This window comes from Eubalaena glacialis, chromosome 4 (genome assembly GCF_028564815.1).
Source record: "Eubalaena glacialis isolate mEubGla1 chromosome 4, mEubGla1.1.hap2.+ XY, whole genome shotgun sequence".
Classification (NCBI taxonomy): domain Eukaryota; kingdom Metazoa; phylum Chordata; class Mammalia; order Artiodactyla; family Balaenidae; genus Eubalaena; species Eubalaena glacialis.
The window spans coordinates 117011105-117039061 of NC_083719.1; the positions used below are offsets into that span (position 1 = coordinate 117011105).

Sequence of the window (27957 nt, forward strand, 5' to 3'; positions counted from 1 at the left end):
TTGATCAAATACTGGAGGTTGAAAAGCTAATGGTCTTTAGGGAACAATTCCTCCAGCCTCTCCATCTGCAATCTAACCCAGTGGGAATCTAAAGCCAGCTAATAGCCCTCCAATCACACTGCACACAGGGCTACTTAATCCACTGTGTTTAAGGAACATCTGGATCTACCCCTAAGATCTAACCTAGGAAACAAAGATGGGGCAGCTTGAATAATTCTTCATCCTCTTAAATAATTTCCCCTCTCAATGTCAACAGCCTCCAAAATTCACATTATTTTGTTCCCACAGAAACCTGAAATAGCAATACTTTCAAGCAATGATCCTACACTTTCTATCTTCAGAAAAAAGAAGAAAATCCTGGGAAGAGCAATGGGAACTGAGGCCCCCTCACTGGCCAAATACAGGCTCCAAAAGAGACCAAGAGAAGAGATAAACACTTCTTTACAGGGCACCTTCAAGCCTCCCTTAAATAATGTACATAAAGCACTAAGGACAAGGGGGGTTCCCCCAAAATGTTAGTTTTCTTCCCTTCCCCAACAGCTAGACTAGAGTTCCTGGGTCCTATTCCACCTCAGTCATTCTTGGCAATGAGATACTAGACAACCTCCTCACCCTCTGTCCAAAAGCCTGACTTGGCAAAACCAAGATTACAGAATGGAGATTAACAAATGATGTTTATGCAACATGTAGAGGGCTGCCTGGGGTGGGGGTAGTTTCCTTTAGGCTAGGCAAAAAAAAAACTTGACGAAAGTACCACATTACTACTCCATAAAAACTCACCTCGGGGAGGAGCTTCAAGATGGCGGAAGAGTAAGACGTGAAGATCACCTTCCTCCCCACAAATACATCAGAAATACATCTACCTGTGGAACAACCCCTACAGAACACCTACTGACTGCTGGCAGAAGACCTCAGACCTCCCAAAAGGTAAGAAGCTCCCCACATAGATGGGTAGGGCAAAAGAAAAAAGAAAAAAACAGAGACAAAAGAATAGGGACGGGACCTGCACCAGTGGGAGGGAGCTGTGAAGGAGGAAAGGTTTCCACACACTAGGAAACCCTTCGCGGGCGGAGACTGCGGGTGGCGGAGGGGGGAAGCTTCAGAGCCACGGAGGAGAGCGTGGCAACAGGGGTGCGGAGGGCAAAGCGGAGAGACTCCCGCACAGAGGACCGGTGCCGACCAGCACTCACCAGCCCGAGAGGTTTGTGTGCTCACCCGTCGGGGCGGGCGGGGGCTGGGAGCTGAGGCTCTGGCTTTGGAGGTCAGATCCCAGGGAGAGGACTGGGGTAGACGGCATGAACACAGAATGAAGGGGGCTAGTGCACCACAGCTAGCCGGGAGGGAGTCCGGGAAAAGGTCTGGAGCTGCCAAAGAGGCAAGAGACTTTTTCTTGCCTCTTTGTTTCACGTTGCGTGAGGAGAGGGGATTAAGAGCGCAGCCTAAACGAGCTCCAGAGATGGGCGCGAGCCGTGGCTATCAGCGCCGACCCCAGAGAAGGGCATGAGACGCTAAGGCTGCTGCTACAGCCACCAAGAAGCCTGTGTGCAAGCACAGGTCACTATCCACACCTCCCCTCCCGGGAGCCTGTGCAGCACGCCACTGCCAGGGTCCCGTGATCCAGGGACAACTTCCCCGGGAGAATGCACGGCGTGCCTCACGCTGGTGCAACATCACGCCGGCCTCTGCCGCTGCAGGCTCGCCCCGCATTCTGTACCCCTCCCTCCCCCCGGCCTGAGTGAGCCAGAGCCCCCGAATCAGCTGCTCCTTTAACCCCGTCCTGTCTGAGCAGGGAACAGACGCCCTCAGTCGAGCTACATGCAGAGGCGAGGCCAAACCCAAAGCTGAACCCCAGAATGTGTGTGAATAAAGAAGAGAAAGGGAAATCTCTCCCAGCAGCCTCAGGAGCAGCGGATTAAATCTCCACAATCAACTTGATGTACCCTGCATCTGTGGAATACCTGAATAAGACAACGAATCATCCCAAATTGAGGCGGTGGGAGCAACGATATATATATTTTTTCCCCTTTTCCTCTTTTTGTGAGTGTGTATGTGTATGCTTCTGTGTGTGATTTTGTCTGTATAGCTGTGCTTCTACCATTTGTCCTAGGATTCTGTCTATCCTTTTTTTTTTTTTTTTTTTTTAGTATAGTTTTTAACGCCTGTTATCATTGGCGGATTTGTTTTTTGGTTTGGTTGCTCTTTTCTCATTTCTTTTTTTTTATTACTTTTTAAATTATTTTTTTATTTTTAATAATTTTTTTTTTACTTTTAATCACTTTATCTTTCTTCCTTACTTCCTTCCTTCCTCCCTCCCTCCTTTTCTTTCTTTCTTTCTCTCTTTTATTCTGAGCTGTGTGGATGACAGGGTCTTGGTGCTCCGGCCAGCTGTCAGGCCTGTGCCTCTGAGATGGGAGAGCCGAGTTCAGGACACTGGTCCACCAGAGAGCTCCCAGCTCCACGTAATATCAAATGGTGAAAATCTCCCAGAGATATCCATCTCAACGCCAAGACCCAGCTCCACTCAACAACCAGCAAGTTACAGTGCTGGACACCCTATGCCAAACAACTAGCAAGACAGGAACACAACTGCATCCGTTAGCAGAGAGGCTGCCTAAAACCATAATAAGTCCACAGACACCCCAAAACACACCACCAGACGTGGACCTGCCCACCAGAAAGACAAGATACAGCATCATCCACCAGAACACAGGCGCTACTCCCCTCCACCAGGAAGCCTACACAACCCACTGAACCAACCTTAGCCACTGGAGACAGACACCAAAAACAACGGGAACCACGAACCTGCAGCCTGCGAAAAGGAGACCCCAAACACAGTAAGTTAAGCAAAATGAGAAGACAGAGAAACACACAGCAGATGAAGGAGCAAGGCAAAAACCCACCAGACCTAACAAATGAAGAAGAAATAGGCAGTCTACCTGAAAAAGAATTCAGAATAATGATAGTAAAGATGATCCAAAATCTTGGAAATAGAATGAAGAAAATACAAGAAACGTTTAACAAGGACCTAGAGGAACTAAAGAGCAAACAAACAGTGATGAACAACACAATAAATGAAATTTAAAATTCTCTAGAAGGGATCAATAACAGAATAACTGACGCAGAAGAACGGATAAGTGACCTGGAAGATAAAAGAGTAGAAATAACTACTGCAGAGCAGAATAAAGAAAAAAAATTGAAAAGAATTGAGGACAGTCTCAGAGACCTCTGGGACAACATTAAACGCACCAACATTCGAATTAAAGGGGTCCCAGAAGAAGAAGAGAAAAAGAAAGGGACTGAGAAAATATTTGAGGAGATTATAGTTGAAAACTTCCCTAATATGGGAAAGGAAATAGTTAATGAAGTCCCGGAAGCACAGAGAGTCCCATACAGGATAAATCCAAGGAGACACACGCCAAGACACATGTTAATCGAACTATCAAAAATTAAATACAAAGAAAAAATATTAAAAGAAGCAAGGGAAAAACAACAAATAACACATAAGGGAATCCCCATATGGTTAAGAGCTGATCTTTCAACAAAAACTCTGCAAGGCAGAAGGGAGTGGCAGGACATATTAAGAGTGATGAAGGAGAAAAACCTACAACTAAGATTACGCTACCCAGCAAGGAACTCATTCAGATTTGATGGAGAAATTAAAACCTTTACAGACAAGCAAAAGCTAAGAGAATTCAGCACCACCAAACCAGCTTTACAACAAATGCCAAAGGAACTTCTCTAGGCAGGAAACACAAGAGAAGGAAAAGACCTACAAAAATAAAACCAAAAACAATTAAGAAAATGGTAATAGGAACATACATATCAATAATTACCTTAAATGTAAATGGATTAAATGCTCCAACCAAAAGACATAGATTGGCTGAATGGATACAAAACTAAAACCCGTATATATGCTGTCTACAGTAGACCCACTTCAGACCTAGGGACACATACAGACTGAAAGTGAGGGGATAGAAAAAGATATTCCATGCAAATGGAAATCAAAAGAAAGCTGGAGTAGCAATCCTCATATCAGACAAAATAGACTTTAAAACAAAGACTATTACAAGAGACAAAGAAGGACACTACATAATGATCAAGGGATCCATCCAAGAAGATATAACAATTGTAAATATTTATGCATCCAACATAGGAGCACCTCAATACATAAGGCAAATGCTAACAGCCATAAAAGGGGAAATGGACAGTAACACAATCATAGTAGGGGACTTTAACACCCCACTTTCACCAATGGACAGATCATCCAAAATGAAAATAAATAAGGAAACACAAGCTTTAAATGATACATTAAACAAGATGGACTTAATTGATATTTATAGGACATTCCATCCAAAAACAACAGAATACACTTTCTTCCCAAGTGCTCATGGAACATTCTCCAGGATAGATCATATCTTGGGTCACAAATCAAGCTTTGGTAAATTTAAGAAAATTGAACTCGTATCAATTATTTTTTCCGACCACAACACTATGAGACTAGATATCAATTACAGGAAAAAATCTGTAAAAAATACAAACACATGGAGGATAAACAATACACTACTTAATAACCAAGAGATCACTGAAGAAATCAAAGAGGAAATCAAAAAATACCTAGAAACAAATGACAATGAAAACATGACGACCCAAAACCTATAGGATGCAGCAAAAGCAGTTCTAAGAGGGAAGTTTATAGCAATAGAATCCTACCTTAAGAAACAAGAAACATCTCAAATAAACAACCTAACCTTACACCTAAAGCAATTAGAGAAAGAAGAACAAAAAAACCCGAAAGTTAGCAGAAGGAAAGAAATCATAAAGATGAGATCAGAAATAAATGAAAAAGAAATGAAGGAAACGATAGCAAAGATCAATAATACTAAAAGCTGGTTCTTTCAGAAGATAAACGACATGGATAAACCATTAGCCAAACTCATCAAGAAAAAAAGGGAGAAGACTCAAATCAACAGAATTAGAAATGAAAAAGGAGAAGTAACCACTGACACTGCAGAAATACAAAGGATCATGAGAGATTACTACAAGCAACTCTATGCCAATAAAATGGACAACCTGGAAGAAATGGACAAATTCTTGGAAAGGCACAACCTTCCGAGACTGAACCGGGAAGAAATAGAAAATATAAACAGACCAATCACAAGCACTGAAATTGAAACTGTGATTTAAAATCTTCGAACAAACAAAAGCCCAGGACCAGATGGCTTTACAGGCGAATTCTATCAAACATTTAGAGACGAGCTAACACCTATCCTCCTCAAACTCTTCCAAAATATACCAGAGGGAGGAACACTCCCAAACTCATTCTACGAGGCCACCATCACCCTGATACCAAAACCAGACAAAGATGTCACAAAGAAAGAAAACTATAGGCCAGTATCACTGATGAACACAGATGCAAAAATCCTCAACAAAATACTAGCAAACAGAATCCAACAGCACATTAAAAGGATCATACACCATGATCAAGTGGGGTTTATCCCAGGAATGCAAGGATTCTTCAATATACATAAATCAATCAATGTGATACACCATATTAACAAACTGAAGAATAAAAACCATATGATCATCTCAACAGATGCAGAAAAAGCTTTCAACAAAATCAACACCCATTTATGATAAAAACCCTCCAGAAAGTAGGCATAGAGGGAAGTTACCTCAACATAATAAAGGCCATATATGACAAACCCACAGCAAACACTGTTCTCAATGGTGAAAAACTAAACCATTTCCTCTAAGATCAGGAACAAAACAAGGTTGCCCACTCTCACCACTATTATTCTACATTGTTTTGGAAGTTTTAGCCACAGCAATCAGAGAAGAAAGAAAAATAAAAGGAATCCAAATCAGAAAAGAAGAAGTAAAGTTGTCACTGTTTGCAGATGACATGATACTACACATAGAGAATCCTAAAGATGCCACCAGAAAACTACTAGAGCTAATCAATGAATTTGGTAAAGCAGCAGGATACAAAATTAATGCACAGAAATCTCTTGCATTCCTATACACTAATGATGAAAAATCTGAAAGTGAAATTAAGGAACACTCTCGTTTACCATTGCAACAAAAAGAATAAAATACCTAGGAATAAACCTACCTAAGGAGACAAAAGACCTGTATGCAGAAAACTATAAGACACTGATGAAAGAAATTAAAGATGATACAAACAGATGGAGACATATACCATGTTCTTGGATTGGAAGAATCAACATTGTGAAAATGACTATACTACCCAAAGCAATCTACAGATTCAATGCAATCCCTATCAAACTACCACTGGCATTTTTCACAGAACTAGAACAAAAAATTTCACAATTTGTATGGAAACACAAAAGGCCCCGAATAGCCAAAGCAATCTTGAGAAAGAAAAATGGAGCTGGAGGAATCAGGCTCCCTGACTTCAGACTATACTACAAAGCTACAGTAATCAAGACACTATGGTACTGGCACAAAAACAGAAATATAGATCAATGGAACAGGATAGAAAGCCCAGAGATAAACCCACGCACATATGGTCACCTTATCTTTGATAAAGGAGGCAAGAATATACAGTGGAGAAAAGATAGCCTCTTCAATAAATGGTGCTGGGAAACTGGACAGCTACATGTAAAAGAATGAAATTAGAACACTCCCTAACACCATACACAAAAATAAACTCAAAATGGATTAAAAACCTAAATATAAGGCCAGACACTATCAAACTCTTACAGGAAAACATAGGCAGAACACTCTATGACATAAATCACAGCAAGATCCTTTTTGACCCACCTCCTAGAGAAATGGAAATAAAAGCAAAAATAAATAAATGAGACCTAATGAAACTTAACAGCTTTTGCATAGCAAAGGAAACCATAAACAAGACGAAAAGACAACCCTCAGAATGGGAGAAAATATTTGCAAATGAAGCAACTGACAAAGGATTAATCTCTAAAATTTACAAGCAGCTCATGCAGCTCAATATCAAAAAAACAAACAACCCCATCCAAAAATGGGCAGAAGACCTAAATAGACATTTCTCCAAAGAAGATATACAGATTGCCAACAAATACATGAAAGAATGCTCAACATCATTAATTATTAGAGAAATGCAAATCAAAACTACAATGAGATATCATCTCACACCAGTCAGAATGGCCATCATCAAAAAATGTACAAACAATCAGTGCTGGAGAGGGTGTGGAGAAAAGGGAACCCTCTTGCACTGTTGGTGGGAATGTAAATTGATACAGCCACTATGGAGAACAGTATGGAGGTCCCTTAAGAAAGTAAAAATAGAACTACCATACGACCCAGCAATCCCACTACCGGGCATATACCCTGAGAAAACCATAATTCAAAAAGAGTCATGTACCACAATGTTCATTGCAGCTCTATTTACAATAGCCAGGACATGGAAGCAACTTAAGTGTCCATTGACAGATGAATGGATAAAGAAGATGTGGCACATGTATACAATGGAATATTACTCAGCCATAAAAAGAAATGAAATTGAGTTATTTGTAGTGAGGTGGATGGACCTAGAGTCTGTCATATAGAGTGAAGTAAGTCAGAAAGAGAAAAACAAACACCGTATGCTAACATATATGTATGGAATCAAAAAAAAAAAAAAAAGGTCATGAAGAACCTCAGGGCAGGACGGGAATAAAGACACAGATATACTAGAGAATGGACTTGAGGACACAAGGAGGGGGAAGGGTAAGCTGGGACAAAGTGAGAGAGTGGCATGGACATATATACACTACCAAATGTAAAACCGATAGCTAGTGGGAAGCAGCCGCATAGCACAGGGAGGTCAGCTCTGTGCTTTGTGACCACCTAGAGGGGTGGGATAGGGAGGGTGGGAGGATGGGAGGGAGGGAGCACAGAGGGAAGAGATACTGGGATATATGTATATGTATAGCTGATTCACTCTGTTATAAAGCAGAAACTAACACACCATTGTAAAGCAATTATACTCCAATAAAGATATTAAAAAAAAAAAACACCTCACCTCTGCTCAGATAAACTAATTATGGCCACAGGTAATCAAATCTGAAAACTTTTTAATCCAAAGAAATGATTCTCTCCTTTCAAACAACTGCATTATACAAACCATAAACAGACTATTCTGAGAACTAAAGAAATTAAAATACAAATCAATCTGTTTGTCTCAAATCAACATATTACGGGAAATAAGGCAAGACCAACAACCTACTAGTCTATGAAAAGTAACAAAGCAAAACCCCAACATGAACAGAAATAAAATCAGCCTGATCAGAGCACAAGGAACAAAAAGCTTACAGAGCCCACTGCACACAAGCTCTGCTTCATTCAGGTTCTTTTCAGGCCTGCCTAGAAGATCAGTGGCTAGTGGGGTACCACCCAAACTCTGACCTTGAGCACTGCCAAGAGCCTCGAAGAGTCTTGATAATCCCTGTTTCAGAAGAGGGGAGGTTAGAGTAGGTTCAGAGGAGCTTCCACTAAAGCTCTCCAGCTTGCCCCATAGGCCAAAGGTCTCCCTCATCAATCCCAAAGACAATCCAACAATCTCCTTAATGATCTACCCATCTTTCCTCACACTTCAGCTATCCACTGTCCAGGGCTCACACTGCTCTAGAAAGTCACCAAGCCCACTGGTCCTGGCCCAGAACAAAGTCAGGCTGTCAGACGTCAACTGGGCCCTGACGCTGGGCAATGCTTAGTTCTGACCTCTTGACTGTCTAAGCAACTTCCTCACCGTGGTTATTCCTTAACCTCGCCATTCCTTAAGCACCCAATCAAGGCCTTCTCTTTCATCATCCAAGTTAAAAGCCCCACCCTTGGCTTGACTCAGAAAATCGAAGACATCTAATGGAAGCTTCCTCAATTTCCCTCTACATCTCTCGTACTTTTCCTTGTTTTTGTCTAGGCTGTGTTTCAAATTTCCAAGGCTCATCACATTCATGAGGCCAAGACTTTCCATCTGCCACCTAAACAACTCTGCCTCATCAATGATCTTCTCTCTGGGATTTTAAATCTGTCAACAGTGCCTCCTTCCCCCTCTGCCTTCCAACGTACACAAAAGCTCTCTCCATTCAGCTTCAATGCTTCAGTGTCTCTCTGAAATGAAGAGCTGCCTCTGGGAAGATGTTCCTTCAGGGCCACACCTCTGTCTTCTCACAGCATTATATTCCTGCCTGGGGTCTTCCTACACCATAGGCCCAGGCAGGCAAGCCCCTCTGTCAATGCCCACCATGGTATCTCCGACATCAAGCACTATACCTGGAACATTATAGGAGTTCAACAAATGTAACAAGAAATGAATTTTTTGGTGTGGCTATCTGTGAAGTTACCGTTTTCATTCTCTTCTTCCACTTATTTTCAAACTCCTCAGACTCAGGAGTTTATATCGTCCTTCTTCATTTCCTCATCTCCCATTCACGGCACAGCCCTGAATGGACTAAACTACACACTTATTTTCACATAGTTAGATCTACTGCTTTTCAATTCTCTTTCCTCCTACCACCCCCTATCCTGACAGAGGGGATGCTGCGCACCACCACCATCCCATTATTCTCCTACGCATCTCTGCCTCTCCTACCAGGTAGATATACTCTCACTTTTAGAGTGAGAGTTCATGTCATCCTCCCCTTCATTCTTGATTCCTACCTGTCCTCTTCTCTACCTAGTCAAATATTATCTCCTCTTAAGTTACCAATCAAGTCCTACCTCCAGTACTGTGACAAACCTAGGAATGGAACAAGCTCTGGAAAAGGGCCTCTCATTCCAGCTCCAGGTCAGTCCTTGAGAGCTATTCCCAGCCCTGGTTAATCCCAACCTTGGAGATGGCCTAGACAGTCTTAGCCAGTAGGGCGAGGGCAATATTAGAGAAAGAAGGGAAGTCGAGGCTCCACAGATTCTCTGAATTAAAGCCAAGCCCTGGGTATGAGGGCTGGAACTGGTTTTGGCAGCTAGTCTTCCATTATCCCTAATCCAGTCTAAGTTTTTTTATTTCAGTCAGTTTGCGGGTCCCGATCTTTGAAAGCCGAGGCTGTGCAACTCTAAGTACTCTTTATTAAACCTCAGAGAGAACCGGTAGGTGGAGGAAGGAGAGGAAGGGGAGAAGAAGGGCCTAGGGTGAGCATTAAGTATATAAACGCTTGTTAGAAAGCAGATGTCCAACCATCCAAGTCCATAGACTGCAAACTGGACCCTGGCCTGCCCCATCCAGGTACTTAAGGCCAAAGCCCAGGCAGAGGTGCTCTGGTGCCAGTACAGTGCTCAGCCAGCTAGTCTCAAAGTGGCCTCAACCTTGACAGTGGACATGCTGCCCTGGCCTCCACCTGCTCCCCCCAGGGGGGTGTGGAATTTGGCTGCTATGGGGCAGTGGTCAGCCATCCTGAGAGAAGTCCACATATGGGAAATGGTGTCTCTCTGAAATGAAGAGCTCTAAACTGTCCTTATGGAGCCATGTGGGGCCTTCATGTATTCCAGCCCACCATTATTTTCTCTCCCAGTACAGGGTAATTTGGAGCCTCTGACATTGCTCCTACAGGTCTCAAGAGGCCTGGCATCCTGCTATGCCCCCAGCAGTTCCCTAACAAAGTCATACTGATAAAGAGTAAAGGAGATGCTCAGAGTAGAGACGCTTAACAAAGGCTAGGGAGGTGGCAGTAATGGGGGAGATGGACTAGAAGTATAGGCAGGAGAGAAACAAATGAAGTTCTCAGGGAATCCCCAGAAGACTTGAAAGGTTTCAAAGTAGGGGAGGAAGGCACTATGCAGAAGGAGGCAGCACCAAAGATAAGCTCTGCTGAACACCTCATCCTGAAAAGTTATTGGAGATAGCAACTTGTGTTCAAGAGAGGACACAGATTACCACACCACACAAAAAGCATGCAGTTTCCTCTATCCCGCCCCTGCTCCACCTTTCCAGCACTGCTCTGTGCCAGGGTGAAAGATCATCCAACAGAGGCCCCTTGCTGTAGCCCTCCCTCAGGCCATTACCTCCCGGTGGCAGCCAAGAAGTCCCAACCTCCCCACTCTCATGAGCAAGAGGAGCTTAGGTATGAACTGCCCTTAACCAATACTCCTACTCTCACCCACTGCTCATAGGCCTCGAGGTGTGTGTGTGCCTGCGTGTGAACGATGGGACACAAGCAGGTCATACTCTTGTGGACCATCCTGGGGAATGAGATAACCTGTAAGGAAGATCCCTCCTGACTAGGGGAGGAAGGGAACGTCACCTGCCTCCTAATCACAGAGCTGGGTAGGTGGCAGAAGGCACTGGGAGCTTTGCCCCTTAGTCCCACCTCAATTGTAGCCTGTGGTATTAAAAAAAAAAAAAAAAAAAAAGTATCTGGTCTTTATCCCTGGTTCCTGAAATGACTCTTGCGGGGGATGGGTGGATGGGTGTGTGTGTGTGTGTGTGTGTGTGTGTGGAATTAGGTAACTTCAAGATGGGGGCAGGTCACCAGAAAGACCAAGCCTTGATTAGACAGTTGGAACTTTTAGCCCCACCTCCAGGGAGGAAAGGGGGGCTGGAGACTGAGTTCAATCTCCAACGGCCAATGACTTAATCAATCACGCCTAAATAATGAAACCTCCATAAAAGCCCCTAGGGGGCTTCCAAGAGCTTCTGATTGGTGAACACCTAGAAGTACTGGGAGGGCAGTGTGCCCAGAGAGGGCATGAAAGCTCTGCACCCCACCCCCCATACCTTCTATGCATCTCTTCCACTTGGCTATTCTGAGTTGTAGCCTTTATAAAAAACCAGTAAACATAAGTAAAGTGTTTTCCTGAGTTCTGTGTGCTGTTCTAGCAAATTATCAAACCTGAGGAGGGAACCGTGGGAATCCCTAATTTATAGCTGGTCAGTCACAAGTCCAGTGGCCTGGGACTTGTGACTAGCATCTGAATTAGAGGCAGTGGGACTGAGCCCTTTAACTGTGGGATCTGACACTAATTCCACGTAGATAGTGTCAGAATTGAATTGAATTATTGGATACCCAGTTGGTGTCTGAGCATTGGAAGATCACACAGCCTCTTCTAAGCTGCAAGGGGCCAAAGGCCTCACAAAGACAATCCTGCAGAGTCACCCAGACCAGAGTCAGGTGTTCCTTCAGACAGATGTCCAGGGCCTGCAGGAAATCAGACTCCTCCCTTCAATGCCTGAAACAGAGTAGTTGGTCTACCATAAATGAGGTTTTTAAAATTCAATTCCCTCCTATTGCTCGTGCAGATCTGAAATGATCTGACCAGATGGCTGGTGCTCTATAATTCTTGGATTGCTCTCATCAGTTGTTGATGATTTAGACTTCTTTTTTTTTTAACCCCCTCACATGAACGTGTTCCTGCACAGGCTTCCTGCATGCTCCCATCAAGTGGCTCTTTGTGCTAATGCCAATATTCCAGAGGCTCTCACACAGTATTTCAGAGCCTGGAAGTCACCTCAGGTCAATGAGAAGCCCCAGGTCTAAGCTTCCTTGAACCCATATGAGGCCAACACATAGCACTGGTTAAGGGGCAGAACACGAGAGGCCTTTGCTCAGATAGCCTCATCACCTCCACTTTTCCTTCAGGTCCCCAAGGAAAGGGAGGCAGCAGCAAAGGTATATTTTAAAAATGACAACTATAGCCATTTATTGAATATTTCCTATGTGCCAGGCCCAGAGTGAAACATTTTACACATGTTAATCTTGTTTCAGTCTCACACCATCTCTGTGAAGTAGGTATTTTCATCCCTATTTTCATATGAGGAAACTAAGGTTCAGAGATTCTAATCAAACTGACCAAGGCCACACAGCTCAAAAAGAGAACTGAAGGTGGGTTTGGAGGTTTAGCATCATAAAATTTGACTCAAAGCTCTACCAAGATCTCAGGGATAGAGAGAAGGCCCTGGCCTGGCCTCCCCATACCCTCCTCTGTGCCCTCATTGAGCACAGGACACTTCCACCAGGACATCCAAAACACTTTTTCTGTCTGTATCCTCTGTGAGACCATAAGCTGCTGGAAGGCAGGGGTCATGTCCCATTTGCTACCCAGAAAGACATTATGGTACAGTGGTTAGGAGCTCAAGCTTCGGGCCAAACAAAGCTAGATCTGAATTCTGTCTCTACCACCTACTGGTCATTTGGCTAAGTCACTTCTCTCTGAGACTCATTTTTGTCTATGAAAATGAGGGTAGTTATAGCACCTGCCCTCAAAAGATGCCTGGCACAGTCGATGCTAAGTAAATGTGAGCTATTATCTGTCTCTGGCTACAAGTACAGTGCCTGGCACAAAGTAGGATCTCAGGAAGTGCCCAGGGAGCAAAAGGCCCACAATATCTGGCTGTGACCAGTTTTCTCTAATAATAAGTGCACAGGCACAAAGCCTGGGGTACAGGGGTCCTCAGCCCTAGGACAAATTCCTGAGTTCCCTGCCCAGAACCCACAGGACCTGCCAGCAAACAGCTTTCCTCTGCTTGCTTGTGAACAGCTGATGCTGAATCCACACTCAAATGCTTGCTGTGCCTCCGTAAGGTATGACAGATCCCAAAATAAACCAGGAGAGAGAGAGAGAGACAGGAAAATCACTTCCAGGAACAAGCAACTCACAGTGAGGATGCTGACAGTAATAACAGAGGCAGGGAGACTTCAGGAGAGTGACCTACAGCTGCTCCAGGGCTAAGTGACTGGGGCCCAACTCCTATCTGGCCTGGTAGGAAGGTCCATGAAGTTACGGGTTAGTCCCCTGGTATTCCAGGCCACAGCAGGCAGTCAGGAAATCTGCCTTCAAATGAGCCCAGACCACGTAGCCCAGTATCCCCTCCTTGGAGACCTCAGGACAACAGAGATGAGGTCCTCCCTTCAGAGACCTAAAGAGACAGAAGGTACTGAACTGAAATCAATAACTGTGAACATAAACTAGCCATTTTGCCGTTCTCTTAAAAGTCCCCAAAAGATATTCCACCATCTTCCTATGCCACACACCTAGCTCTCAGGCAGGAAATGCTGTACTAACCCCTTCTGCTCCCTTATCAAAAATCTCCCTGGAAGGAAAGAGGGAGAACATCCCATGACCATGGAAGTCTCTCCTTGTCACCATAAGTTCCTTCCCTACCTAAAGCCAGAGAGGACAGGAAGGCTACATACTCATGTACCCTCACTGGCATCCAATTCCACAATCAAGTTTAAGGAGTGGCACAAATGGCAAATTTACCATTAAAAATCAGAACTGCTGTGTACCGAGTAATGTCTTCATGTTGGGAATCCTCAAAACAGCCTCTGCAGCAGGCAGGGCAGGACATTTCCCCGACATCACCAATGGGGGAACTGAAGGGCAGAAGGATTCAGTGACTTGCCCAAGATCCCCTAAGTAGCAAAGCTAGGATTTGAACCCAGGACTGGCTCAGTCTAAAGTCTGTGCTTGGGACTTCCCTGGTGGTCCAGTGCTAAAGAATCTGCCTTACAATGCAGGGGATGTGGGTTCAATCCCTGGTCAGGGAACTAAGATCCCACACGCCACGGGGCAACTAAGCCTGCACGCCACAACTACTGAGCTCACGCACCTCAACCAGAGCCCGCGTGCTGCAAACTATGGAGCCCACGCGCTCTGGAACCCGCGCACCACAACTACAGAGCCCACGCACCCTGGAGCCTGCATGCCACAACTAGAGGAGAGAAAACCCGCACGCCATAACTAGAGTAAAGCCCGCGCACCACAACCAAGAGCCTGCGTGCCGCAACAAAAGATCCCACATGCCTCAACAAAGATCCTGCATGCTGCAACTAAGACCCGACACAGCCAAAAATAAATAAGATAAATAAATAAATAATAAATAAATCTTCAAAAAATAAAATAAAGTCTGTGCTCTTTACCACTAAATTATACTACCTCCTCATTTATCTACTCACCCTGGGACTGGCTACATTCCTTTTAACCTTTCAGTAGCTGTGATGGAAGCTCCCAGGCAGCATTCGTTATGTGGTGAATTAAATATACTCTGATTAAAGGCAAGTGCCAGCTATCCACACAGACCACTGAGATGTCAATTTCCTACCAACAGACATAACATATAAAACCTTAATATACACATAGAACACCTTGATCCTGTCCTGGGACCTAAGAGAGTCTTGTCTGCCTCGACAGTACCAGACTCTGAATCACCACACATCAAACCCTGAGGCCATAACAAGCCTCTCACCTTCCCTTCCCTCACTGGTCCTGCTTTGGGAGTGAGTGTAGGTGAAATGAAAAACACTCTTGGGATATGGGGCAGGCATGTCTGGACCTAGACTTGCTTTGCCCCCAGAGCTGAGTGTCTGTGCTCAAGCACAACACCCCAGCCTTTGGGGCAGCTTCAAGGGAATTTGGGGCAGAACAACTTATAAGGGGCTCTTGAGAAACTAGAAGGCAGAAGATGATGTCAATGGGGTAACAAGTTAAATATAAAAATCAGTACTCCACTCTAATTCTCCAGGAGGTGCTCAGAGCCCTCAGCCTGCCCTCGTTACACAGGCTCTGGCCCTCCCTCCCCAAAGATACAAAAAGGGCTCTTTTGCTTAACCATGAACAGAAGCCCCACTGCCCAGAGGCTGGGCAAGGGCCCTGGGTCAGAACTTCCAGGCTTGTTCTGCAATGTGGACTGGGGTCTTGAAGGGTGCCACAGGAAAAGAGACGGTAGGAGTAGGGATGACAGGACGTTGACCTCCATCGGCTCCAGGCACTTGCCTGGTTAAAAGTGGTACAAGCACTTTTAATCACATAAAATCAGTGGATACAGCGCACATCCTCCACTTCCCACACCCTGAGAGCCCCTCTAGTTTTAGTCCCCAAAGACCAGGGGGGCTCAGTTCTCAGGGAAGGTGGAGGAGGGCAGCCAGAGGTTGGATCTGCTGAACCCAGTACCTCTGTCCCTAAAATCTCCCTCTACCCAACTCCATTAGCACCTACTTGGTTTCCTTGGTGATGCATCACTCTTCTGTGGCAGCAACTACCCGCATGCAAGCCCAGCAGGAGTGATATTGCTACCAGATAGTTGGCTGGCACAGCAAACGCTGCCCCTGCCAGCACAGCAGCAATGGGGGCAGTGAGGACATGGTGATGAATATCAGCAAGGAGTTGATGAAACTATACTCTGGCAGCTGCCAGGGCTTGCCATCCACCCACCACAGTGCAGAACGCAAATAGCCTACTCCTGAGAATGGGCTCAAGTGTCATCACAGTCAGGCTCCAGCCAAGGACAGCTGGGACTCTAGAAGGACAAGTGGGAGGAAGGTGGGTCCAGGCTGGGGTCAATGACATAGGACAAGTTGGCTGAATGACATAGGTCAAGTCACCTAACCTCTCTGAGCCTCAATGTTTTCATCTGAATATAAAGACAATAATAGCTCCTATTATTGTGAAGACTGAACAAGATTATGCACATGAAGCACGTAGCACAGTATCTGAACGTGGTAAACACCACAACTGCTGGCTTTTTTCATTATTATTTTAAGCCCTGGGCCCAGGGCCATAAAAGGGTTAGAAAGTTGTTCCTTCTGAGGATGCTCCATTCAAAAACCAGGCCAGGAACAGCCCCTGTTTCTTGGCACAGGTTCCTTTAACAACAGAAAACTCCTGCCCCGCACCAGTGCTCCGGACTCTCCCATAAACAATATTTCAGCAGCACTGAGCCCAAAATAGCATTTGCAGAGTGAGGCACATGTCACTGCCTCTCCTGTGCTTCAGAAGTGCAAGGAAAGAAAGTTTTCTATCACTTGCTCCAAAAGCTCGGCCACCCACCAACCGCCTTCCTTCCAGGGCACTCAGATGCCACAATCTCTGTTCTGCAGGAAAACGAAGGTCCCTGAGTCCTGCAGCAGCAGCCACCCCTACTCCCCTCCAGGAGGCCAGAGAGGGGCTGTTCCTTCAAAGCAGCCCTGGGGGGAGAAAGGACATACACATTTCGAATTTCAAGTATGTTTCCTGGGGACAGCGCTGGGCTTGGTACCTGGCCGAAGTGCCTGCCACTCATGGGTCGGGTGAAACACCTCCAGGACCTTGGGATCCAGCTCCTCCTCTGCTGTGGTTTCCTTTCTCTCTGTTTCTTTGGTGCTGCTCTCCTCTGGGTTGGTCAGTGCAAACTCCTTCAGAGAAAGGAAAACACAGGGCATGAACCACCACAGCTGGGTACCAGGCAAGCAGAAAGAAAATGGCCTGGGGCAGTACACTCTTCTCCTCCTTGCCCTTCCTGCCCTCCCTAGCCCTGTTTGGACCTTTCACAAGGTTAGTGTCAGAACCAGTACAAGTGAGGTGATATGGTTAAATTAACACAGTATGTGTTGTGTGTATATGGCACTTCTGTATATGCATTAAAAAAAAAAAAGTCCAGAAGGTTCCACACCATCTTGAGGGAGTTAAGGGAACATACTGGGGAGAGGGGTTGACAAAACGAGACAATAAGAGCCTTTTACTTTTTACTTGATAAGCTCCTATCCTGTTTGATGTTTAAAATTCATACCTATTACTCTTACAATTAAAAACTAAGGATATTTATAAAAGAAAAAACATACATATGAATAGGAAAGTAAGGCCTCAAATGGTCAACACAGATGTACAAAAGCTGGCAGCTAAGGCCCAATTAATTCCTAAGCAGCCCAGCAGGGCAGAGTAAGGGCGTGGGTACCTTCATTACCCAGGGTACCTATGGAGCATAAATGACCTCTTAGGGCATTCCAATCCATGGAAGAAGGGGTACAAGTGGGAAGGTGCAAGTCCAGCTGGGCTGAGGGAGGAAGATGCCCGGGTTAGAAACCTCTTCCTAAAACCTGTTTCCTTCCTCCCCATGGAGAGCATGGAGGATTAATGAGATGGTGTAGAGCACTTTGAGCTCAGGAGACAGACATGTAACATAAATACAAAGTATTATTCATCTTGCTCCTTCCCACCCTCCAATCCTTCCTGTCCCATTTTTAAACCTGTTCTTGCATAAAAGCAGTAAGACCTCAGGAAATTGGAACCAGAGGGTTCCAGAGCTCCGGGAAATTACATTTGGGAGGGCAAAGAGGAACCCACACTAGAACACTGGGAGATTATTTCAGCCCTTCCACCTCCCCCGCCATCACTTTTCCTCCACCTCCCAATTCTTCCCCTAGGAAGTATTTTTCATGGATTCTTCCTATGAACCCAAACCTGTGCTAGGTACTTTACGTAGATCTCATTTTGGTCTCCTGAACAATTCTAATCCTACATGGGAGGTAACAATGTATCCCTTTCAATGTGCCCCAGCACAAATCTGAGCTCAAAAGAAAACAAGGAACAGAAGAGTAGATGTGTGTGAGACTAAAGAGAAGACAGACTGGCAGGAGGCTCCGTGCATTCTAAGGGCATGGACATCAAACTTCCAACAACTGAGATTCCTGAGGGCAAGCACTGTGTCAGTCTCTTTCACCACTGTATACCCCTTGCCTAGCCCAGGGCTTAGTCTGTAATCACACAACAAAGGAACAAAAGAAGGCCTTCCTCCTACAGGCAGGTATGTCTTTTGGAGGCAAGTCCAAAGAGTTTGCTGGAAGCCAGGAACTAGCCCCACACTCCAGAACAAAGACCACTTTGTCCACTAAGTACCTGCAGCCTATGTACTCCAGGGCCCAGCCATGCTGGTCAGTCTCTGCCAAAAGCACCATACACGAGACCATGGGACTAGAAGACCGTTAATAAGATTTACCTCAGGGCTTCCCTGGTGGCATAGTGGTTGAGAATCTGCCTGCCAATGCAGGGGACACGGGTTCGAGCCCTGGTCCGGGAAGATCCCACATGCCGCTGAGCAACTAGGCCCGTGAGCCACAACTACGGAGCCTGCGCGTCTGGAGCCTGTGCTCCGCAACAAGAGAGGCCATGATAATGAGAGGCCTGCGCACCGCGATGAAGAGTGGCCCCCACTTGCCACAACTAGAGAAAGCCCTCACACAGAAACGAAGACCCAACACAGCCAAAAAAATTAATTAATTAATTAATTAATTAAAACTCTAAAAAAAAAAAAGATTTACCTCAGAAGCATGTGGACTAAATGTGGATGTAAATGAGTGCTGTGTGCCAGGTGTAATAACAACCAGGAGTGGTGGGACTGTGAAAACTGGAGTCCTCCTGCCTTGACTAAGAAACACAGCTGCTACTCAGCTGCTCCACCACTGCCACGAAGGCATTCAACTTGATGAGAAACAAAAATCCAGATTTTTATGTGACATTTTCTTACTTTTAGAACACTAAGAGGGCCAAACTAAACATCTCTAAGCTTTACATTACAACTCTTGCTTTAGTGTATCTATTAGCCAGTTAACTCCTGGCAGGTACAGCTGTAATCAAGTAACCAAATGCGCAACATCAAGAGAAGCAGAAAGAGGCAAGGGTAATGGTGATGATGACAATATGGCAGAAAGCCCAATCCAGGCAAGGCTAGTGTTCATTCTGATGAGTAGGGGCTGAGAAAGCCTATTTTTCTAGATCTTTAATGAGATTTATAGAGTAGGTTCAAGAAGAAGGATTACAAGATTTGAACCACTGAGACACATGCTTCAAGCCCTAGGAAAGCCAAACGCTTTCTGCAACAATCCCATCACTGCTCAAAATGTTTTTTAAGCTTCCTCTTGGTATCATCTTTGAACCATTTTTTTAAAATTATTTATTTATTTATTTTTGGCTGTGTTGGGTCTTCGTTTCTGCGCGAGGGCTTTCTCTAGTTGCGGCAAGCGGAGGCCACTCTTCATCGCGGTGCGCGGGCCTCACTATCGCAGCCTCTCTTGTTGCGGAGAACAGGCTCCAGATGCGCAGGCTCAGTAATTGTGGCTCACGGGCCTAGCTGCTCCACGGCATGTGGGATCTTCCCGGACCAGGGCTCGAACCCGTGTCCCCTGCATTGGCAGGCAGATTCTCAACCACTGTGCCACCAGGGAAGCCCTGAACCATATTTTAAGCTACACATACACACACACACACACACACACACACACACTCTCACACTCTGCCATTATTTTACAAATCACCTGTTTTTAGTAGAGGTGATATAAATTTGGTGTTCCCTGTCTGGTCAGCTCACCCTGTTCACCAAATCTGGCTCTGAGTGACTTTGGCAAGCACTGAGGGAGGTTCAGTCACACAAACATACTACAAGCTGGACAATCACTTCAAAGGTGGAACTGCAGAAAAGGTTTTCAGGAAAAGCAGCATCATGGAGATGAGGTTGTAATGATAACAGTAGCTACCATTTATTAAGCCCTTACCCATATTCCCGGAACTGGTCTGAAGTGCCTTCCATGCCTCACAACTCATCCAAGTTTCATTTATGAAGCACATACTTTTATTCCCATTTTACACATACAGGGCCTGTGCAAAACCACACTGCTGAGAAAAGAAGAGCAGAGATTTAAGTCCAGGACTGCCTGGCTCCAAAGTGCATGCATGAATTCTGACTCACTTCTGTATTTCTGTTCTTAGTCATGTGTTCTAACGGTTGTGCCCTGGGATGCTGAGGGAAGGAAGCAGGGTCAATGAGATCACCCCAGCACATTTATCAGCACATCCTCCTTCCCTTTAATGACTGTGTTTAAAGAAACACCGTCCCAGAGAAAGGGACGACCCTCTCTCTGCTCCAGCAGTGTCCTGAACAGGAGACAAAGACCAAGAGGTGAGGGAGGCCAGCCAGCCCTTGGTCAGCTCTGAAGTAAATCTCGTGCTCTGGGGACCTCTCAGTTGGCTTCTCTGAGCTCCCTTCCATGCTGAATCCTCTCTTCTCTCTGCCATCATTACTCTAAATACCAATTTCCTCTTAAGTGGCAAGAAATCCCAGCTAAGGTGTTAGCTGACAACAGCTTACCATGTCACACTTCCTTATAATTGTAACTGAGTAAGAGATTCTTAAAGACCAAAGCCTTCAAGATCCAAGAGAATGAATGAATCTCTCAAGGTGGGTGGATAGATGCTGTGACAGAGACAGACTGAGAAGGCAACATTTTGGGATAGGAGCCTGACTGACAGAGCCCTAAATTAAACAATGGAAGCAGCCAACCCTTACTAAAAAATAACAGCTGACATTTATTGACCATCCATTAGCCATATTGTGCCAGTGCCAATGCTAGGTGCTTTATATATACAATCACATTTAATCTACAATAAAATTTCAGAGGGAGGTACCAACCCTGTTTTACACATGAGGAAACAAAGCTCTAAAATGGTCAAATTAAAAAAAAAAAAGAAATGGTCAAATTGCCAAAGTAGAAGGCAAAAGGGAGTTTACCGAGGCTCTGTGCTCCTTCCACTGGGTTCCACTACCTCCCTCATCATCCACCACCTTTTGAAGGCCAGTATACTACACAACCACATCCCTTTAGCATTCGCACTGCTCCTAAGATGTGGCATCCGAGGGAGATGCCATAGCAGGAGCCAGGAAGGGAGGCTGGCTCCAGATCATACCCTGATACACACAGCCAGCCTTTGCTGGGTGGCCATCAACCTGTACAAATGCCTTTGGGGAGGACAATTCCAGGTCACTAGGAGCATTTGCCTGGACTCCAGGCTCTGAACAAAGGATCATGACCACTCCCACCTCCCCCACCACCCATTTTCACTGTTGTGAAGGTGGCTGGCTGCATAATTTGGATTTTAAATGCCATCGGGGCAGCAATTTTTATGGTATGAGAGAAAAGATGCTTCCACTCCTACTTGTACTTAGCACATGATGAAAGATTATGACAAATGGATACAGCTTAGGAACAGACATAAGGATAAAAGCAGCTTTTGCTGATGAAAGTCAGTATTAACATTTTTCTGAGATTAGACTCAAAAGAGCTAATATAAATGGGCCAGAATAATTATGGCTCTGAAAGCTCATCTATTTGGTTGGACTATTATCCAAAAGAGACTTACTAACACACAGTCCTTAAGTAAATTCATCAGCACGCTTTTGTTAATTGTGCATCTGCTAAAGCTCATGATGGGGAGCACCCAGATCCTCATGAGCTGCAGGTTGGAGGGGACACAGCCCTGAGCCCTCGAGACACTTGGGTGCTTTTCTGGGCCAGGCTATGCCAGAGACAGCCCCAACTTCATGCCATGGCCAGTCCCACCCTCAGGGGCCAATGGGATCCCAGTCTCATTCTCCTTGAAGAGGAGGCCAAAAAACGGCAGCAACAAGATCTTAGTCAAAGAACATTAAAAGCTCAAAAGGATTCGTGACTCCTAACTGTACATTCTCTCCTGCTCTACAAAGTGGGGAGAAAAGCAGAGAGAAAACAAATGACTTCAGAGAGAAGGTGGAAGCTTGCCATGAGCCAGAGGTGAACCTCAGCTGAGCTGGATTAAATTCATAACAATTGTCATTTGCACTTCAAGGCCATCCGGCTCCAAAGCCTCCAGCACTTTACCCAACATTTAAGTGGGACCCCTGGGGTTGGAGAAGGTGGCCAGGGGAGGGTGAAACTGTGAGAGAGCTGACAGTCAGGGCATCTCAAGGGAGAGGGAAGAGAGGGCACTGGGAGTTGATCAAGGGCAGGCTGTTGGTGGGGCAGGCCAGGGAAATGGGGCCAGGACACCCTGCAGCCAGGCCAAGCTCAGGGCCTTCTCGGGCATTCTGCCCCTGCCTTTGGCAATGACAGAAACCCTCAGCGATGAGGTCTGGGTTAATGAAAAGGAGGCTGTAAAGAACATGGAGAAAAGGACAGAGGGAAAGAGGATACAGAGCTACAGACAGACTGAGAATGCTCATGGATGAGCAGAGTAGACAAAGAAGCAGTCTTACTTGGTGCTCACCACACAGGCACCCAGCCCCTTGGGGAGAATCCTGACCTTCCCAGCTCTGCCACAAACTAGCTTTATAATGTTGGCCAAGTTACTTAATATCTCTGAGACTTAATCTCCTCCTTGTCAAATGAGGATAATAACTGTAGTTGTCTACTTCATAGGGTTGTTGAGGGGATTAAATAAGAATACATATAAAGCACATAATACAATGCTTGGTACATAGTAAGCTTATCGTACTATCATCATTGTTATTATATCATTATCATCATCATCATCTTTTCCCCAAAGAGAAACTGTGCCGTAAGCTTTAATCAGAGGCCAGAGGACTAAGGGATGGGGGAAGAAGAACACATACTCCGTGACCCAGCACTGGTCACATTCCTATAAGAAACTCCCACAGCAGCCCTGGCGGCATGGAGGCTTTCTTGGACCCACCAAAAAAGATCCCTCTATTTGCGGTAAGACACTTACCGAGTTCTTATGACTGAGGCAGAAGGTGAAGCAGGAGGTCATCAGCATGCCGAGCAGCATGCCCAGAGGAGCCATCCTAAATAGAAGCAGGCCCTGGTGAGGCATAGTTAGGGGCCTGAGGAATGTAAACACAGAAAATAGAAGGTCAACAGGAAGCTGGTGCTTGACACCCCTCCCCCTGCCCCAGCATAGTGATTCCTATGATGTCACCTTTTTTGACAGATGTCAAACATTTCAGATGATGTCAGACATTTCCTGAATAGAGGTATCACAGGTCTTCTACCCCAAAGGTAGATCAACCTGAAGTAAGCCAACATTCCCCCATATGGGGAGATATGCCTTGGTTAAAACTGTACAGTAAACCAGGATGCTTGCATGAGCTATAATAGCCCTGGTCCCTTCCTTCTTCATTATCCAGGTTGTTATCAGGTTGCACAGGGTGGTATTGGCTATGGTGAAGAGAGAAGGAAACTAACCAAATGATTTGTGTGTGAACAGACATGGGGCCAAATTCATATGAGCCTTTATAACCATTCACTTCTAAACCATATCCACTGTTATACCTGAAGACAGATACCATCAGCACCCTCTAAAACAGCAAAGTTCAATATTCCCAAGCCATAAAGCCTTTTACATCACTTTTCAGACAGTCAAACACACCAAAGTGCAGGCCCTCGTAGCTGTTAAAATTTAAATAACACAAGGATATTCCATGTTCACAGATTGGAGGCTTAATAATGTTAAGACAACAATACTACCTAGAGCAATATGCAGATTCAATACAATCCCTATCAAAATCCCAGTGGTGGGGAATTGGGGAATTCCCTGGCAGTCCAGTGGTTAGGACTTGGCACTTTCACTGAAGTGGCCCAGATTCAATCCCTGGTCGGGGAATTAAGATCCCGCAAGTCACAGCATGGCCAAAAAAAAAAAAAAAACCAATGGTGATTTTTTACAGAAATGGAGAAACCTATCCTAAAATACATATGGAATTTCAAGGGACCCAGAACATAAAAACACTGAAAAAGAAGAACAAAGTTGGAGGACTCACACTTCCTGATTTCAAAACTTACTACAAAGCTACAGTAATCAAAACACTGTGGTACTGGCATAAGGACAGACATATAGACCAATGCAATAGAATTGAGAGCCCAGAAAAAATTACATATATGATCAATTGATTTTCAGCAATGGTACCAAGACAATTCAATGGGGAAAGGACAGTCTCTCCAACAAACTGTTCTGGAACAACTGGATTTCCACATGCAAAAGAATGAAGTGGACCCTTCCCTTACATAATATATAAAAATTAACTCAAAATGGATCAAAGATATAAATTGAAGAGTTAAAATTCTTAGAAGAAACATAGGGAAAATCTTCATAACCTTAGATTTGGCAATACTTTCTTAAATATGATACCCAAAGCACGGACGATAAAAGAAAAAATAAATAAATGGAACTCCTTCAAAATTAAAAAACTTTTGTGCCTCAAAGGACATTATTAAGAGAGTGAAAAGACAACTCAAAAAATTAGAAGAATATTTCTAAATCATCTATCTTAAGGGTTTAGTATCCAGAATATATAAACAACACCTACAACTCAACAACAAAAAAAAAACAAGCAAGCTAAATTAAAACAGGCCAAAGACTTGAATAGACATTTCTCCAAAGAAGATATACATATGCCAATAGGGACATTAAAGGATTCTCAACATCATTAATCACTAAGGAAATGCAAACCAAAGCCACAATGAGATACTGTACCATTTTACATCCGCTACTATGGCTATAATTTAAAAAAAAAAAAAAGTAACAAACGTTAACAAGGACGTAGAGAAACTAAAACCCTAGTACATTGCTGGTGGGACTGTAAAATGGTGCAGCTGCTGTGGGACAGTTTGGCAGTTCCTCAAAAAGTTAAACATAGAACTACTATATATATATAATCCAGCAATTCCACCCCTAGGTATATATTCCACCCAAAAGTTCTGAAAACATTGACTCAAACAGATACTTCCATGTGAATGTTCACAGCATCATTATTGACAACAGCCAAAAAACTGGAACAACTTAAGGATTCATCAACAGATGATTTTTTTTCAAATGTGGTACATACAATGGAATATTATTCAGCCATAAAAAGAATGAAATTCTGATACATGCTTCAACATGAATGAACCTTAAAAACATTATGCCAAGTGAAATAAGCTAGACACCAAAGAATAGATACTGTATGATTCTACTTAAGTGAAATATCTAGAATAGGCAAATTGGAATAGTAAAAACATTTTGGTCAGTAAACTAGAGTGGAAGTCAAAAGAACTTAATCCAGACTGGCAAATGACCTCAGAAAGAAAGGCAGAAAGAAAAAAATAACAAATTAAAAAAAAAAACACCTTAGAAAAATTCAGAACCTGTATCAGCCCAGACCCTTATAAAAGGTTTTTGTGTTGGTCACTCAGCCCCAATACACCTCATTAGGCAGTTTACTCAAAAGAGTCTTAAATGAATTAATTATAAGGGAAACACCTCTGGAGAGTATGGGGTTTTACCTTTTCTCTTTCCTATTCCTGCCACACTCCTCCATGTTCCACCTCAATAAATTGGTCCTGTGCCAAGATTGCAGTGGAACCCAAAGCCCTGCCTGAACCCACTGTAAGAAGTTATTACCCAGTGACCAGCCCACACCTTCTCGGGGGCAGACGGAAACTTTCCCTAAGGAAATCTGGAGCCGTGAAGGAAAACAGCCCTGCTGGACCGGCACTGTGCTAAAAAAGCACAGCCAAATGGAAAAGCAAAGGCTTGGGAGCTAAAAATAGATGCTATACTCACCCAGCAGCAAAAGCCTTTGCTTTCTGCCAGTTTCTCCCCTCTTTTTTTGTAGACAAAATGGAACAGCTGAGTGCCACATGAGCTTTCCCCAGCAACCTGGCTCCCTGGGGCATCAATCACACTGAAAGACACGGACTCAGTTCATAGCACAGCACTAGGTTCTGGACAGGTGCCTGGCCATGTCTGGGTGTGCAGAGGAGTGGGAGTGCAAGGCTCGGTGAGGATGAACAAGGGACAGAAGCTCCCACATCAAGAATGAGAAGTCAAGAAAGGCCCAGGGAGATGGGTCCCAAGAGGACACAGCCCTAGAGCTTCCTATAATGTCCCATACCTTTTTTATTCTTGCATCCTTGGCTGTGGGGAAAAGGAGAACAAACCATGGAAGTAGGGGACTCACAGCATTATTAGGACAACATACATTAAGAGAGAAAAGGATTATCCAAAAGCCACAGACTTCCCTTCCTCTACATGAGACCGTTCATGTGTATATGCATATACACACACACAGAGAGTTAGACGCTTCCTTCTTACAGCCAGAGATAAACACCTGGAACTGATGCTGGGGGGGAAAAAATGAGAAGGAACAGATAAATGAGAATGAAATCAAGGGCAAAGATGACAAATGAGCAGGAGGAGAAGGCCTAGAAGGGACTGAGGAAGAAGAGCTTGGGGGTAGCTGATGCACTAACAGCGTACCCACCTCCTAGAATGGGATGGCAGGCCAGGTGAGAGAAATGGCAGCTCCCACAGGGCTCCTTGCCGCCTCCATCACCTGCACACATACTAACGCCCTCAGAAGCATTTTCTGACAATACTAAGGATGACAGGTCAATTCGTAAATGGATCCTTCATCTCCCCCACCCCCAATAATTCCATGTGGACTGCACACCTGACCTATTCATTTGCTCCATATATTTTTCCATGAATCAGAGATAAAGAGAGAGAGAACATGGTGGTGGGGGCAGTGCCTGGGGAGAGGCCTAGGAGCAGTGAGGCTGGGAGAAAGGTGTGAGACAGTTTCCCAGGCATTGCAAGGGTACCCAGAGAACAAGTGCAAACTCTGCAGCACGCAGGCATGGGTAATGCTGTCCTCTGTCCTCATAAGGCCTGGTCTGTAACTATGTCACCTGGGCTTTGTCCTTATTCAAGAAGTGGCGATGGAGAGCAAGCAGGCACGTTTTCCCTGGGCTTTACACTGAAGCTGGGGGGAAGGGGAAAAGAGGGAAAGGAGAAGTGGCCCACAGTTTGGTTCTGCCAGGATGGTCCACCATCACAAGCAGGGACATAGGCAGCAGCAGCAGCAAAAGAAAACCTCAGACCCTGACATAAGTAAAGCCAAAGTCATGGAATCCCACAGAGGCATAGTTTGGCACTTGGCCTGAGGTTAGCGCCCTCCCCAAATCACTTGCCACCCACTAACCCTGAGTTCACCTGATCACCTGCTCCTGTACACCCTGGATAACAAACCTTCCCATCATCCTTGGCTCTCAAAAGAAGACAGAACTACACCTTTTCATTTATGGCCTTCTTCTGACTTACAATACCATCACTCAGTCCAGGAAAGGGGAATGCATTTCAGTGTTCCACCAGTAACTCTTTCCTTAAGTATCCTTGGGCTTTGAGACAAAAGAGATAATAAGGTACTTGAGATGCCCATTTTTCTATCAAAACTGGCCACATGTAGTCTGTACTTCTACTTAAATAGAGGTTGGATGCTCTCAGCAATCTGTATTGCCAGCCTGGAGCAGATGCTTGGGGCACAGGTGGGAGGAGGCCCTTGGACTCACTAGCCCTTGCCTCCCTGTTGCCTTATGTTCTCCTCTCAATTCAGACAGGACTCTAGGAGGGGACTGGGCCGTATATAAACAAGACACCTTCCCGTAACTTTTATCTTCTCTTAAGGCAGGAACACAAAAGAATGGC

The 27957-nt window shown here is 44.8% G+C and overlaps 1 protein-coding gene across 6 annotated transcripts in view; it reads right to left on the reverse strand.

The window, feature by feature from the left end:
- Positions 1-27957, reverse strand: part of SIL1 (SIL1 nucleotide exchange factor) — a 306671-nt gene that overhangs the window by 167960 nt on the left and 110754 nt on the right. For all 6 annotated transcript variants that reach the window (XM_061189660.1, XM_061189659.1, XM_061189656.1 and 3 more), the window contains 2 exons: positions 23203-23317; positions 16949-17084 (listed from right to left, as the gene is read on the reverse strand). In XM_061189660.1, coding sequence (XP_061045643.1) covers positions 16949-17084; positions 23203-23307 — 241 coding nt within the window. In that variant the 5' untranslated portion in view covers positions 23308-23317. The remainder of the gene's footprint in view (positions 1-16948; positions 17085-23202; positions 23318-27957) is intronic.